Source organism: Amia ocellicauda, chromosome 12, assembly GCF_036373705.1.
Source record: "Amia ocellicauda isolate fAmiCal2 chromosome 12, fAmiCal2.hap1, whole genome shotgun sequence".
Taxonomy (NCBI): Eukaryota; Metazoa; Chordata; class Actinopteri; order Amiiformes; family Amiidae; genus Amia; species Amia ocellicauda.
Genome location: NC_089861.1, coordinates 21,617,071 through 21,634,530, shown reverse-complemented (window position 1 = coordinate 21,634,530; position 17,460 = coordinate 21,617,071). Strand labels below are relative to the sequence as shown.

Here is a 17,460-nt window from a genome sequence, read left to right as displayed (position 1 = left end):
CTAAGCTAAATATGATCAATGCCTATCATCATCAAAAGCCACACACAGATAATAATAATAATAATAATAATAATAATAATAATAATAATAATAATTATTATTATTATTATTATTATTATTATTATTATTATTATCATGATGAGAAGGCCAAGGGTTGAAAGTGCAGGACAACATTTCACTTGGGTTTAAAATACCTTCACTATTCACTATCCAGCCCTTACCTCCATACATCACTGCCCTTCGAAAAGGTAGAGGACTTGATGACCTCGGGAGCCATCCAGGCATAGGTGCCCGCAGTGCTCATCTTGGTGGTCTTGTGCCACTCTCTCGCCAGCCCGAAGTCTGTGATTTTTAGGGTCTTGGCCTCCATGTCTTCATTCTCTATGGGCTGCGCCAGGAGGACTAGTGAGAGAGAGAGAGAGACAGACAGAGAGAAAGGATGAGAAGGAGAGACCGGGTGTGAGAGACACAAAGCGATCAGGAAGGTGAGGGAGAGTGACAAGACAGAGGGAAAGAAAGTGTGAGGAGGAGAAAAGGAGGAGTGAAGAGAATGCAAGAAAGAGAGAGAGAAAGGTGGGGGACAGGGTAACACAAGAGATGAGAGGGTGAGAAAGAGGGGAGAGCAACTGAAATGGGAGAGGAGAGAGAGGACATTGTCCCCCCCATACCTCATTTCAGTACGGTTTCCTCCACAAGAAAAACTTGGGCCCAACACAATGTAAACTGCCCCACTTCTGCTGCTGTTCTTTTTGTTTCAAACAGTGGTTCTCAAATGGGGGGGCATGAATAAACATTTACGCACAAGAAGCAGGTTTTCAAGTTAAATTAAAAAATAAATAATATAAAAATACTAATCCACCGGCTGATCAAAACAAACACCTCTGATGACATTTATTTTGTGTGACAGAAGCTACTATACCACAAATGAACCGCTATTAGTTACGAATGTGTTTAATTGCGGGGGTCAATCGGTGTCAAATTTATCTGGCCTCTCTATCCAGACAGCGTTTCGAACCCACTTTCTTGTCCGTCAGAGAGTTGCAGGAGACCAGCCAGCATTGTCCAAGGCTGTGATGTATCCAGTTCCTTCTGTATTCACCTATTTGCATCCTTTTACGTAAAAAATGAATAAGGATCAAAACTGTTGAAAACTATCTTCGTGACGCCATTTCACCATTTACTGACCCTGTGCTTAATGAATTAGTTTGTTTTGAAAATGGTTTAGGGTAGTTTATTTTCTTGTCCATTTATCAATCAGTAAAGCACTCTGTGGCTACCCTGCGAAGGACACTATACAAATACAAATTAATTGATTTAAAACACGAAAACTTCAAGTAGCCTATGTTTTTAATTTAGGCTATTGTTAATTTATTTTAGCTGCCAGCTGCATTAGCACACAGGACTGATTCCACTGCTTTTGGGCTAAAACATCAGAGTGCATTGCATAGCAGAACCACAAGTAACAAAGACACCTCTCTCTCTCTCTCTCTCTCTCTGAATATTATTGCCCCCCCCTCCTCTAAATTAGGTGTTAAAGTGCCTCTTTAACTCCTCCAAGCTGTGCCTTATCTGAGTGTGGTGTGTTAGCAAAGTCATTTGATGTAGTTATGGAGTGCTTTTAAATCCTTCTGAAGAAAAACTATTGCATTATTGCTATTATAATTAGCTGTGTTGAAATGGCGCTGGAGCTCCCAGGCAGAGAGAGGGCAGGAAGGGCCCCTGGGGGCTGAGATGGGGTGAGTGCAGCTGACAGTGCAGCAGGCAGATTGCAACTGTGTGCAAACAGCAGATAGCAGTGCACCAGGAGAGAGGGAGGGGGATGGAGGGAGCAAAGAGGTAGAAGAGGGGAGACAGGGATGGAAGGTGTGGTGGTCCCAAAGCCAGGCAGTAACGAACAAAGACAGCAAGGCTTCGAGAACAGGGACATTTAATGTCTTTTGGACAAAAAAGCCAAAAAGTCCGGAACAAAACAAGTGTAGTCACAGCCAACACACTGACTAAATAATTTCAAACAAACAAATCCTCAAAACAGGACCACAAATGGGCAGGTGTTAACCTCCACCCGGCTCTCTCCTACTGAACTCCATGACCTGGCTCTTATACTATGGTCAGCTTAGTCCAACCCCCTAGACCCAACCATTAGAAAATAAGGATGACAAAAGAAGCATTAAAAACTTTTACATCAAAACCACTCTAAACAATGGCATGAACCCCATCCCAAGGTCTGCAGTAAGGTGACTCGGGTCTATGAAGTCCCTTAACAAGACAGCCCCCATAACCTTCTCCTACTTTCCCCAAGATGGCCACTCCACAACCCCACCCCAGGTAAGTGTTTGTTCAGAAGGTTTTTCCAAACATCTTAGCGAAGGGATGGGCCTTGCTCCAGAAGGGAAAGGGGGTGGAAAGGAAAAAAAGAAAGAGAAAGGGAGAGTGAAAGAGCATGATTAGAGGGGGATGGGGCAAAAGGAGAATGGAAGAATGGAGGGTGGGAGGGAGGGAGAAAAGGGAAAAAGGGGGAGGTGTAAGGAAGAGCGGGATGAGAGACAAGAGAAGTGAAGGAGCATGATCAACAGAAATAAGGGGAAGATGGAGTGAGGCAAGAAATGACAGTGAGAGAAAGAGAACAGGAGGCATAGAGAGAGCAAGAGAGCGATTTTAAAAAGTGTCATATCTTTGCCTCCTTCCCCCTCCCTTTCATCCAATCAGAGTTTCAGGAATAGGCAGTGTGAAATTCAGACCTTCTTGGAGACTAATGCACAGCCATTTAAATAGGGGGGGAAAAATCTTTAACTCCAGTGCTAAAATCTCACCGCAGGACCATAAAGTGAGGAATTAGTTTTCCCAGAACTCTGTAGGAATGACAGTAAGAAGACAGATCTATCGTTAATCTCTTCAGGACTCCTGGCTTCGCGTGTGTCTTTTTTCTGAGTTTTTCTTAATGTACAGAAGTGGGCAGATCCAACAGAACAGCCCACTAGAACTACAAGTATGTGGAGCATACAGAATTGAAGATCTACATTTTATATTTTTAGAACTAAATTTAATATTTCTAGATACATTTCACATTCCTAGAGTTTTAAAGCTGACTCTGTTTCTCTGTTACTCTTTGGACCTGGTTAAAGCTGACACAGCCTCCCTCAAAGAGTAGTTTCTTTCTCTCATTTCAAATATAGATATCTTATCTCTAAGGCTCTGTATTCTGTTGTTTCACTACATCTTGTTGTTTAACAAAACTTGCTGTGTTGGCATCCTTGACCAAGAGGTTATTCATTCATAAAGTCTATGTAGTAAGTAATTTAAATGTCACTTGTTAATTAGTTACAATTTGCTTAGTAAGCTTGTTTACACCAATCAAGAAGGAAATAACTGTCTTCTCTGCCTTGAACACAACCCATAAAATACCAAATGTAAATTAGAATTGTTGAGACTGGCTGAGGAAACTTCTCAGGTCATGCTTCCCTGCAGCTGCCGGAATAAAGAATCAACCTTCTACTACACACCGAGTCTCTTACTATTTTCTGCAAGTCTTCAAAAATCAAATTGATTCAGTAACCTATGGTCCATTTCTGCCTCCAATCTGGGCCCTACAGTCCAGACAACGCTGGAAGGCACAGACAAAAACAAACCTGGTGGTCTGAAACTTAAAAAAAGACAATAAAATAATAGTCTGCATGCCATCAAAAGAAAATGTATATATTGTCACACAATGGGGGGTTGCTTTCACTGGGTTCAACGATAGGTGGGGTCTTCAGGACCTATACATGCAGGCAAGGTAATATGGTGCAAAAGGGGACCAATAGGAAATTGAGCCCAATAATCAAGACAGTATTGACTTCAATCTGGGGCCTATAATCCAGGTAGTGCCGCTGCCACTGTGGGCAATATACTCTTCTGCTTAAATAATGTGTATAAGCATAGTACATAGTATATATATAAAAAGAAATGGCAGTTATTGCAAAAATTATACACTAAGAAAGCAATGATAAAAAACAAGCAAAACAAAACAAAACCAAGTAAGAGATTCCTCAGCGTGGAATTTAAGGATACAAAGGAGGTGGGGGAGTGGGTAATAATGGTGATATGCCACACAACATATCTAAAGTCCAGAACTCGTCCACAACATTTCCTAAATAATGGACGCAGTGGAGTCTTCAAATAATTGATTTTCCTGTCGGTCAGTCAGGGCAGAAACAACAATGGAGAGGGGCCAGGATCGCACACACAACAGGATGTGAGGCAGGATAGTAATGGAATAACAAGGAAAGAACAATCGCCTTAAACGACTCCCGAGAACCCTAAGTTTCCAGCTGAGACATCGCCATTAAACACTCAATTTCCTTGTCAGTACTGTGATTCTGTTGCAGTTATTTACTTAAATCGCATACTGGACCCCAGATTGAAAAGAATACGAAACACAGACGTGGTAACTGTGCTGGTGAGGGACTGTACAACAGCTCTCCGGGGATTCTACAGACACAGCAGTAGGTACCGTACTGAACCATATATAAGCACCATCCAAAAAGAAAAGCTCAGCACTTGAAAATACACATGTTGAAAAACTCGGGTTGTCAGGAGCCTTTTAATATGTCTGGTTTAGCGAGACTGTTAAGAGCCGCCACTGAATGCTGCTACATAAAAAGACCAGCACCTAGCCGTGCCATGATTATACAAACTGAGCAAAAACAACTATTTTGGTGTCAATCCATCAAGCATGTAACCACACGAGTTCAGAACTCAATGAAGCGTGATACGCAGTTAATCAGGGCTAAATCCTGCAAGAAAATGTACCAATCAGTTCAAACATATTCTATGAGTCAGGTATCGGCAGTGTGGTTTGTTGGTTTATGAAAACACTGCACCATATACTCTTAAAACCGACTAAACATTAAACTCCGCAAATTAACAGGCTCAAGCAGGGGTCACAGGTAATCATCAGACTTCAGTCCTTTCTTAAATTGGTGGAAAATATGTACAAGTGCGGTCTTAAAAACAAAATCTTTGTGGGTTACCTTTTGAATAAAAGAATGTGTTACAGACCACCCAATTCAGATATTCAGAAAGATGCTGCATTGTACAGTGTAATCAGGACTGCATGTAGCAAGGATGTGGCTGTTATAATGGGGGATTTCAATTTCCCAAACATAGACTGGGAAAGCCCAGTGGGGACTACAGAAGCAGAAATAGAAATGGTTGAGATGGTAAACCAACCAGGGAGAGTGCATGCATTGACTTGATCTTTTCAAATGACCAAGAGAGTCAGAGGGACACTAGTTAGAGAACCAATGGCAAACTGTGATCACAACATGGTTAGCTTTGAGGCATTCTTTCAAAAAACAAGGTCCAAGTCTTCACAATGGTCTACAATTTTAGAAACGCAAACCTTGAAGGTATGAGGCGGCACTTAGAAGAGGTAGACTGGAGCACGCTGGATACAGATTCAGTTGAAAATGGATGGTTATATTTTAAGAATATACTAATTGAGGCTCAGGAGTAATGTGTACCAGAACTTAGCAAATTAAGGAACAAAAAACATTGGCCAAAATGGTTTAATAGAGGTATGCAAAAAAATATAAAGAGAAAGAAAATTCTGAATAGCGCATACAAAAGGGATAGAGACTAAACAAAATACGTTGAACTGCAAAGAGATCTTAAGAAAGGGATCAGGAAAGCAAAGAGGGAAATACAAAGAAACATAGTTCTTGGAGCTAAAACTAATGCCAATAGTTTTTTTTCAATACTACAACAGCAAGAGGTCAATAAAGGAGGAAGTGAAACAGATAAAGGGCAAAAATTGAAGTATCTTGGAAAACAAACAAGATGTGGCAAATGTTCTAAATGAGTATTTCACAGAGGTTTATACAAAAGAAAAAACAGATAACATGCCACAGGTTAACAATCAGTCCAGTCAAACCCTAAGAGAGATCAGGATAAATGAGGAGGTACTAAAGGGACTAGCAGAATTAAAAACAAACAAATCACCTGGGCCAGATGGGATATTTACAACAGTACTTAAAGAAATGAGGGAAATTATTAATAGGCCGCTAACTAAAATATTCCAAATGACACTTAGAACAGGCGATGTACCAACTGACTGGAAGACAGCAAATGTCATACCAATCCACAAGAAAGCGAACAAAACTGAGCCAGGAAATTACAGACCGATCAGTCTCACCTGCATCACCTGTAAAATGTTGGAAAAATGATTAGACAGAAAATAGAGGAGCATCTTAATGAAAAACATATTCTTGGAGATAGTCAACATGGGTTTAGACGAGGCAGATTATGTCTTACTAAATTATTAGAATTTTTTGAACATGCAACTGCAGCTGTAGATCAGGTGAAAGCATATATGATGTACTTAGATTTCCAAAAAGCTTTTGATAAGGTTCCACACCAAAGACTGATCCTCAAATTGGAAGCTGTAGGCATTCAGGGTAACGCAAGTAGATAGATTATAAACTGGTTGATGTCTAGGAAACAGACAGGGTGTCGATTAGAGTCGCCGCTTCTAACTGGAGTGAGGTTGTTAGTGGAGTTCCACAGGGGTCAGTATTAGGGCCTTTGCTTTTTCTAATCTTTATTAATGATCTGGACTCTGTGATAGTTAGCAAACGTGTCAAATTTGCAGATGATACTAAAATAGGTGGCTCAGCAGATACAATCTCGGCAGCACAGGCTATTCAAAGGGACTTAGATAACATTCAGTTGTGGGCCGACACCTGGTAGATGAAATTCAATGTGGACAAGTGCAAGGTAATACATGCAGGTAACACAAATGTCCAGTATAATTACACTATGGGAGGAATAGAACTAGATGAAGTAATGCATGAGAAAGTTGAGGAGACCACATTGACTCCTCGGTCTTTCTCCATCCAAACAATGTGGGGAAGCAATAAAAAAGGCAAACGTGTAGAATTGAGAACAAGGGCAGTAATGTTCAGACTGTACAATGCACTAGTTAGACCTCATCTGGATACTGTGGACAATTCTGGGCTCCACACTTCAAGAAAGATATCGCTGCTCTAGAGGCAGTTCAGAGGAGAGCAACCAGACTTATTCCAGGTCTGAAGGGAATGTCCTACTGAGAGACTGAGGAACTGAACCTTTTCACCCTGGAACAGAGGAGACAACATGGGGACTTGATCCAAGTCTTCAAAATCAGGAAAGGCATCGACCACATCAAACCAGAGGAGCTTTTCCAGATCAGCGGGGACACACGCACCCGGGGACACAAATGGAAATTGGGCTTCAAGGCATTCAAAACGGAAAACAGGAGACACTTCTTCACACAGAGAGTTGTCACAATCTGGAACAAACTCCCCAGCGATGTGGTAGAAGCTGAAAGTTTGGGAACATTTAAAATCAGACTGGATAGGATCCTTGGATCACTCAGTTATTAATGGACACCAAACGAACTCGATGGGTCGAATGGCCTCCTCTCGTTTGTAAACTTTCTTATGTTCTTAAAAGCTTTTTTAAAGATTACTTTCCCATAAGGATTGAATAGGTTTCAATTGTTTTCCACATGTCCATTGTGGAGGTCAATTTTAAATTGCTGTAGATCTAGTCATGCAACTGTCATTTCAGAGGGTATCAAATTAAGCAAATCAAAGGTGTCATGAAACCACCTGGTGACCTCCTGTGCAGATTTCAGTAAAACGAGTGACTGACATTTATCATTATTATAAATTATTACTGAAGTTGAAGGACATTTGAACTAAATATTCTAAGCCATTGCTGTGAAGGTCACACAGGTCATTTCCCAAATACGATTTTAGATTTTTATGCGCTGCAATTCTGTTACTATTTTGATTCAGTTTGATTCAGAACCCACAGAAGAGCTCAGCCCCCTCACCACGAGCGTCTCAGAGCATTTGTTGTGGGTGTATAGTAAATGAGCTGCACCTCATGTGTGATACTTGCTTCCTGCATATTGCTCCGGTGTGTACTTTATTATAGCACAGGGCTTTCCACACTTGCTCACCAGCATCCTCAGAATGCATGTGATGGTGTTTTTTAAAACCATCGCCTTACGAATACATCAGCCCGACTGTGAGGGAGACATGTGCGATCTCCTCAATAACATGAGGCCTCACTTCTCCCTCACTCACAGTAATGTGCTATTCATTTATATTTCCTGCCTCAGGAGTCAGAGAGGAGATCATTGACTCTAAGGCATAAATCAGTTATTGATTTATGGGGAAATGTTTCATTTTTGCGGGCGTTAAATTATGGTATTTGTATGATTGTCCACAAAAAACAATTATAGTAACTGTTACCTAACCTTATCAATTCCATGTATATTCAGACAGTTTTAAAGTGGGTTTTTTTCCAACATGTAGGATTGAATCTGTAACAGGGGCTTGGTCAGGTATGCCCATCTGTTTTCTCTGAGGGGTGTAATTATATTCTGTGTTAATGGAGACATGCTCACCTCTCCTGTAGGGGAATATAAAGCATCTCAGAAAGATTGCCTTGTGTAATTATGGTTCCTGGGTAGCTAATGCTATTTGTGTATTTCTGTGATTGTTTAATATGATTCATATATTTATTGTGGGCATGTGGAATATGTATACATGTAGAGTCGTTTTAATGGACGATTTGGGGGGAGGGATCTTACTGAGACCAGGCTGCACAAGACCTCTATATGAGGCATCTGGGGTGGTGAGAGGTAGTAAGAAATACCTCAGAGTGGGCCACATGATCTGCACAAGTGATCCTTGTTTTGGTTTTTGTTTTCAAATAAACTTTTGATATTTTGCTTTAAAAAATACAAAAATATATATTGTATGGCTTACCATCTGACTAGAGCAACAAAGCATATCCCCACACCAACAAAGACACAATGACAATGAGAACACCAGCTTAACTGAGAGGGGATTGTTCCCTTGGCCTAGACTAAGATTCTTGTACCCGGAGTGCCAAATTGAACCCTAATTATTATAAGATTCCCTTAAAAAGGCAGACCGATTGACTTTGTCTTTGTCAGCTGCAACATTCAATTTTGCCGAATCTCAAATCCCAAACAGGCCTTGACCCGGGTCTGTGGTGCTGCAGTTCAGCCTTTTGGCTTTGTGGCTGCTGTGGGGTCACAAAACGCCTTCCCATTGTATGCAATCATGTTGGATTCTGGAAAAATGTGATTGCGGTGACGTGCCACGCATTGTGCCCAGACGTTCAGTAGGGTGTGTGTGCATGGAGGGAGGGGTGATTGATAGAGAGGGAGAGAAAACAGAGAGAGAGAATAGAGGAATGGAGGGGAAGGAAGTGAGAGAGGGAATAGCACTGAGAGGGAGAAGAGTTACACCCCCCCCTTCACTCTCTGCCCGTAGGCGAGCAGAGCATTCCAGGAGGGGCAGGGGCATTCCCAGGATGAAGGAGATCATTGTCCTGGGACAGTTTGGCAGCCTGAGCTTCAGACAGAGAGAGAGGGAACGAGGGAGAGAGGGAGGGAGAGCCGAGATTGAGAGAGATCAAGAGAAAGACATCAGCGGGTGAAACAGTGTGTGTGTTTAATGAGAAAACTGCGGAACATGAAATAGAGAGGAGCAACTGTGCGTCTGTCCGGCAGTTTGATTTTCATGGAGTGTGGTTACTGTGTGTCGGGCTGTTCTAGAATGTTGTTACATAGTTGACTATGCCCATATTAGTTGGTAATATTAATACAGAGTACTATAAAATTGCACTACGAACAGCTAGTATATTATTGAGATCATGACATGGTAGTCAACGGTGTAACGGCCTGCGTTAATGCAGTGTGAGGGTCCTTCACATTGACCCAATACATCTCTCAAGGCTGCTGGTGCCACACAGGTGGGTTCAAGGTAGATGACCTCAGTCACACAGACGGAACACCTCTGGGCCCTACTCCCCTTCATCTCCTCCTCTCTGGCTGCTTTCAAACAAGCTGCTGTGATCCCACTCCTCAATAAACCCACCTTCAACCATACTTCTCCTTAGAATTACCACCATCTCCCTTCTCCCCTTCCTCTAGAAAACACAGCTGGCTCTTCCCCACCAGCCCTCTGCATTTCCATTCCATCACTCATTTCTTGACCCTCTGCAATCCTGCCTCCACACTGCTCACTCCACTGAAACTGCTCTCCAGCGGTCAACTGTGCTCAGGTCACCTCCCTCTCCGCAGCCCTGATCCTCCTCGACTTCTCTAGCTTTCCGACTCCATCCTGCTCTCCTGCCTCGCCGACCTTGGAATCACTGGAACTGCTCTCGCCTGGTTCTCCTCCAACCACTGCACCTACCAAGTGACACGGCGATAGTGGATCTTCATCCACACCTCAACTTCTCCTCACAGGTGTGCCCCAAGGCTCCGTCCTGGGCCCCCTCCTGTTCTCTCACTACACCCACTTTCTGTGCCCCCTCACTGCTATGCATATGATGCCGAGATCATCCTGTCTTTTCCTTCTTCTGACACCCTCATCCACTATCGCATCTTTATTTTTTTCCATCCGCAGCTCACAAATAACATTCTCGCTGGCAATACGAAGACTGGTTTGTCTGCCTGGACGGGTCTAATTTACCTATGCAGCAGGATCCCGGGAGCGAACATGTGGTTCAAATCAACACCAGATCAGAAGACAGAACGTAACAGCCCGTCTGGCATCACAGTGCAGACAAAGGCCTGGTCTGTGTTCTGTGCTAACCAATGACTTAACGTGTGAAAAAGGCCTCAGCCCTCCTCACCAGCAACATCCAAACACAAGACAACCTGTTCTCTTTGCCTTACAGGCACTGTTCATTTTGATCTCATTAAATGATTAGCTGAGGCCAGATGTGTTAAAATAAAATATGACAAAACACAATGCTTACATCTGAGTTTTATAAACTGACAGAGAATGTTGAAAAGAGTCGATGTGCAAAAAATACAGAGTGGTTTAGAGACATCCAAAACGAATGTCATACACTTCATATACTGTCCACTAGAAAAGTACCTTTCACATCCACTGCTCTCTCTCCATGCTGTACTTTCTGCATCCAAACATTTTTTACTTGATCTATCTCAGTCTACCTATAACTATAATCTCTATTTTAACTGCTGCACTTCTAATTTTTAAACTGTACTTATATATGCTTTATTTGATTTTGAGTTGTATTGTGGCACTTTTGTATTGCTCATGTAACACTGTATAATAATCTGCTAAAAATTAATTTCAGAGATCTTTAACTGTTCAAGGTATCTTCATACCTTGTTCATACCAAGTTTCATACCTCTGATTGAGTCAGGTGGCCAATCTTGTTCAAGAGAGAGCCACAAACCCAAGCGGTATTGTTCCATTTTCATTATTTAACTTTATACCTTGTGAACCCGTGGGTAATTGTGGCTAATTAAGCCAAATAATCAAATCAGTTAAGTGGGGTAAAGTGTGAATAAAACAAAAACCCAGAAGACACTGTAGCTCTCCGGGACCAGGGTAGGCCTTTGTAGCCTAAGCATTGAAGTTACACTCTTAGTTTTCTTATAACTACTGAGGGATATTTGCATCTGTGTTAATCACACAAGGGGGGGGTTTCCTGTAATACATTTGCAGGGGACTATACTAACACCCCCATCCCCCCCAAACACTGAGAAGACAACAGGATATTGTGCATGTTGCTAGACATGCTGTAAGATGAACAAGCCGACACAGGTTTTAGGATTGAGATTCAAAGAAATAATAACAACGAAACAAAAAACCTCAGAGAGACCAGGAGACAAGAAAGATAACATCCCAAGCACACACACAGGGAAGGCTTGTGTGCTCTGCTCTGTGGTGGAGGTGGAATATGAAAAATTAATGTATTAAGTACTCTACTCATCCGAAACTGGCTAATATGTGAGGGACCACCATACACATGAAGAGTTGCTCTTACACTTAATGCAACTAACCCGTAAATCAAGCTACATACCTTTGCCAAGATGAATATCAGTGCGTAATTATGGAGCACAGCAGACAGCAGCTTCTACTGTACAGCGCACAGCCTATCAGCATGTCTGGGTCTCTTTGGAGAGAACTGGCACCACAGTGTTTATATAGGTTAGTTATTTTAGAGTTATTATAAATTCACTGGAGAGCACGTAAACAGTAAGTTGATGGTCTTAATACTGGCAATCAACACACAATAAATTAGACAGACGAATACATTGCTATATAAAGGTGTTAACAGCTTTAACAGCAGTGGTTTATTTTTTTGCATTCAAGCGCAAAAGATTTAATTTAACAGCGGTCTAACTAATGCCCGATTTAGACCCTCATGATATTTTTAAATCCAGTCATATCTGAAAGTGGCCCAGAGAACCAGGAGTCTTAGGGTCGCTATCTTATCTTTATTTTAACTCACTTCTGTATCCATTGAGAATCCTACAAACGAAACAGATTTTGACAAAACTTCCTTGAACGCTGACTAAGAACAGGCCTCCATTTCCTTGTGCATTGTTGGTAACGTTGCACAACAGACACAGACTTCCACATCAAAGGGCCTTCCGAGATCCTTCACATTGCAAAACAAGCCCCCGAAATAACAGGTGCGGTTTTCACAAAAATATACCCCCAGGCAGAAAGATGCATCACAGTCCAGACAGGATTTGACCCCTGGGTGTCACTGGCCTGTGACCAGCAGAAGGCCTGAGGTGACACATACCAAAACACAGCAGGGGACCCCATACAGCAGACTGCTCCGGAGAAGGCCCCAGGATGCGCTCTCTCAGGAGAAGAGCGAATCCCCGAAAACCCATACAAGTGGCCTGCTTTCAAATATGCAGCCAGTCCGTGACATGGGAAGTGGCTGAACTGTCCGGATGCTGTGGGAATCAAGACTGGAATTCTGCAGCTTTGGTACGTTTCATAACAGCTCAGAGATCAAGACAGGCAAAATCAATTTCGGCAAGACGATAATAAAAGTGCAATTTGTAATTTGCCATCATGGTCTGTTCATACAGTGTCACGGCAATGTGTAAAGCTCCTCTCTGTCTTGTTTTGATTGCCCAGCTGTGTGGCAGCTCTAGACGCAACCAGCTGGGAGCGGTTGCAGGGGGGAAGGTATTGAGCGTTGCACCCGTGCACAGCCCCATTGGAGAAGCCTCTCAGACTCATGCTTCAAAATGCACAGATAAAACACATACACAAGTTGTGAACACAGCACAGTGTGTTGCTTCTGCGCGACTGTTTTCATTCAGTTTCTCTTTTGCATACCAGACTCAGACAAAACAGAAATGCACACTTACTATTGTTGGATTTGAGGTCCCTGTGGATGACGGGCACGATGGCCTCGCTGTGCAGGTACAGCATGCCCCTGGCGATCTGCACGGCCCAGTTGACCAGCACCTGCGGCGGGATGCGGCGGCCGGCGAGAGCCCGGCTCAGGGGGCCGCCGGCCGCGTACTCCATGATCAGACACAGGTTGGGCTCCTGCAGACAAACCCCCTGCAGGGCGATGATGTTGGGGTGGGTGAGCATGGCGAAGAGCCGGGCCTCCTGCCGCACATTCTGGGCCGTGACGCTGATGTCCTCGTCCGGGTCCTGTCGGGCCGCCTTGACGGCCACCAGCCCCCCTCTCCAGACGCCCCGGTACACCTTGCCGAAGCCGCCGACTCCGATCACCTCCTCCAGGCTGAGCTCCCGAAAGTCCACCTCCTCCGGCTCGAACTCCCCCACCACGGCCGGCCCCAGCTCCCCCACCACGGCCGGCCCCTGCAGCTGGTTGTAGCCGCTGGGCTTGAAGGAGACGTAGTTGGACGGGAATATGCCCACTTTGTTGTTCACCTTGCCCGCCCACCAGCCCTCATCCCCGGAGATCTCCGAGTCGAGGGACAGCACCTCCACCAGGTCTCCCTTGCGCAGCGTGAGCTCGTCCTTGCCGGCGGCTTCGTAGTCGAACAGCGCGGTCCATATCGGGTTGGTGAAGTTGCCCGTCCGGGACTGGTCCAGGCCTTTCCAGTTGGACAGCGGGCCGCGGGTGAAGATGTTTTTCAGCGGCTCCATGGCACCTCACGGCGCTCTTTTCAAGTACTTTGCCTCGGTGCGGTAGTTGAAGTCAATTAAGGGACAAAAGGCACTTTGAAGCGCCTCTCTCCTCTTCCGCTCGGGTCTCATTAGGAACCAGTTCAATAAATACAGGCCGTCTCTCTATGCGTGTGAAAACAGTCTAGCAAAGAAACAACAGACGCTTTAAAAAAGTCCCAACCGCCACATAATAAGGACTACGTCTCCATGTTAGTTGGCAGCGAAGGCGCACTGGTGTTGGGCACAGACATGTTGCACTCGGGCAGGGGGCGGCTCGGTTTGTGCGCCCCGTGGGGTCGGACTGGCTGCAGAAACGGGCTTCTCTCCCGCGGACGGAGACGCACTGTTTGCGTGCATCCCGGTACGAGCCGAATCAGCAGACGAACCCAACCCGAAAAGGCACATTTGTAGCTATACAAAGAAATAAATGCTCATAAAAACTCATCCCCGTAGTTGCGCGCGTCACCGCAGTCGGAATGCACGAAGTTTGCGCGCCGGGGTCGGGGGACGCGTGGAGAGGAGGTGGTGCTGGGGGGGTTAATGTAATAATCATGGACTATGCCGTGGAGATATAGGCGATTTCAGGATTGCCTTCCCAGTTGTGCATGAGCCTGTATTTTTAGCTCACCGATGTGCTGCAGTCGCCCGTAAGCAGGAAGCGCAGGAGAGAATAGAGCAGGAAAGAAGTATCCAGGGCTGCGCAAAAGCGGGTTTACAGGCTTGATCTCTGTAAAGGCGGCTTTTAAAACTCCGTCACCCCATTAAGGAGTCCTGCCACTGTTGTACAGCTGCCGCTTTTCTCCCATATCCATGTCTTCACGTTATTATAGCCACGATTAGTTTGCCTCCGCTGAAATGGAACGTCGCTGTCTTCCTGTTATTCTTTTTCCAAATTCTAGAACTCTTCCTTTCTTTCTTTTTTCTTTTCTTTTCAGCCAAGCAATTAAACCGCAAGAACCGAGTCAAGTTCCTCGGCCCCAAAGGTGTATTTGAATTTTTTGCAATCCCAAGAAAAAATAAAAAGCTTAAACAGATTCACTTCGGCCCCACTGGCTCCGTCACGCGTCGCTGGTTCCTCTTTTAGGCCGGGCCATTTTAAAATGGATAGATTTCTTGCCTTTTTAAAATGACCCCGGGAGCGTGTTAATAGTGTTCTCTACTTTTGTTTTCATATTGGTTTTTTTTTTTCATTTTCCTTCCCCCCTCTCGCTCTCTCTCTCTCCTCTCGTCTTCTCTCCCCCGTATTTTGGTTCTTCTACGTCTCCGCTTAGAGTCAGAAAAGAGGGTGGGGTTTCGTAACTTTTTTTTTTAAACAGGAAAAGAATCAGATGACACGAAACGAGTCCCTCTTTCTCTACACACACACACACACACACATTCACTCCAGGAAAGGGCTACTCCGGAACTCCCTTTTAGAATGCCATTGTTCGCCCGACCTTTTTTTCCAATAATAACATTTTTTGCAACAATTGACTTGTCGAGGGGGAACAAAATCGTGCTTTTTTTTTTTGCTGTCAGAACGTGATCACACTTTTATACTAACCATTTATATATAGGTCCATATGGCCAGTGAACGAGGAAACCCTAAAACTGATACCACTTTTAGAAATGTGTTGGCATTTACCTGGGGACACGATTGTTGACTGTTGCGGTAACTGAGAGTGGATTAAGTGCCTAGTACTATTACTCGATTAATTATTATGACTTGATTTCTTAGCAGACACCCTTCTACAGAGTGATTTATGATTCATTTTTTCACATTCATACAGCTGGGCATTTACTGGAGCAATCTAGGTAAAGTACTTTGTACACACATACAACAGCTGTGCCCCCACCTGGTGTTGAACCCACAACCCTTAGCTCAAGAGTCCAGAGCCCTAACCACTACTAACCACAAACCACTACTCCACAGAAACACATAGAGACACATAGAGAAGTGTAGGGCAGAAATTGTGCTTGCCCTGCATGCTTGTTTGGTTTTGAGTAGCTATATAATCAATTTCATTTTTGATTTCTGAAGCATCCCAGAGAGGAAGTAGCATGAAGTAGTGACTCTTATTTGCAGTCAATCAATGCACTGACTATTTAATTTCCACTGGGATGAATGAGCCAGTGAGCTCAAAAAGAGAGGCCTCTGTGGCATTTCTAGTAATTAAGACGTTCGCAGGAAGAAAAAAAGTGGTATATCCAATAGTATATATTGGTTTCTACAGAGTAATGCAATGTGGACCGACTCCTGCCTAAGAATGCTTTTTAAATGTGTGTGTGTGTTTGTGTGGTTGGTTGGGGGGGGGGGGTCTGATACACGCTCCATCAGCCAGGCGAGGAAATGGTACATTTCCCCTGGGGTGGCGTATGATAATGCACCCACACAGTGCTCTTGGCGTCTGCAGGGCTTGCCCTGTTTTGATACGGTTGGGGACCTCCTACCCCTCATCCCAGCCTCCCGACTCTGCCTGTAACCTTCCCGACACACACACACACACACACACACACTCGGGGAGCTGAGTCATTTCTCCTGCAGGAAGGATACAATTGTTGTTGTGGAGATTGGAAGAACGGGCCGACCCTGCTACTTCCAGGCCCTGCTCTGACTCGGGTGGATGTAGAGAAAATGCAAAGGATCTGCGTTCAGTTGTTATGGCTTACAATGCACTGAACTTTTTTTTTTTTCCCAGTTCACCATTTTCTTGCCACAGGAAGACACGGAAGGACTAAAATACTGCACTGTCTCTGCAGATCTTCAAAGTTTTAAAACTATTTCCATAAACAAATATGGACAAAAAACTTAAATCCATGCATTTCACCATGTATTGCTGTGTGCTGTGACAGTGAAACTAAATGTTGTCAAACCCTTTACTAATCTAATGTGAAATAAAATAATTTGGTAGCAGGTTTGCATTGCTACATATGTCAGTGGTCTGGGATGCCTTATTAAATGCCAGTGTGTTCATGTGGTTTGGCCATAGCTGTATTAAACCAGCAAATCAATACAGCAATCATCCCCTTCGGGAGCTGCCAGGGCTGTGAGAAACGTCTACACCTAACCGATCCCGCCAATCGGAAGCTGGGGGGGTAAGGACAGGAAATGTGTTTCGTCCAATCGGGGGGCAATGCACGGGAAGTTTTTTTGTGCATGCTTATGCGCTATATCTAAGATCACAGTTCTGACTCCTAACCAATCACGGTTGAGGTGCCAAAAGCCTTATCCAATAGGGATGTCTCGTTGTCTACTACTGAGACTAACACGCCGTCGTTTGCTCCAATTCCACTTTAGGCCAATCAGAAGGCGCCCTTCTTAAGACAGGCAGCCGCAGCAGCCAATAAGCAATGGGAGTTTCGTCATCCCGAATGAGGTCAGAGCCAGTCAGGGCTGAGTCTGCCCTCCTCCAATCAAAGAGGTCGACTTTATGAGCGACAGGCCACGCAGCCAACCACGGCGCCAGATCCCCCCTCTTCCTCT

The 17,460-nt window shown here is 44.2% G+C and overlaps 1 protein-coding gene across 1 annotated transcript in view; it reads right to left on the bottom strand.

Annotated features, from left to right (window-relative positions):
- Nucleotides 1-15,301, bottom strand: part of LOC136764567 (mitogen-activated protein kinase kinase kinase 11) — a 33,308-nt gene extending 18,007 nt beyond the window's left edge. The window contains exons 1-2 of the mRNA XM_066718734.1: nt 13,220-15,301; nt 222-402 (exon numbers count right to left, since the gene is read on the bottom strand). Of these exons, the coding sequence (XP_066574831.1) occupies nt 222-402; nt 13,220-13,976 (938 nt within the window). The 5' untranslated portion in view covers nt 13,977-15,301. The remainder of the gene's footprint in view (nt 1-221; nt 403-13,219) is intronic.
- Between the last annotated feature and the right edge of the window lie 2,159 nt (nt 15,302-17,460).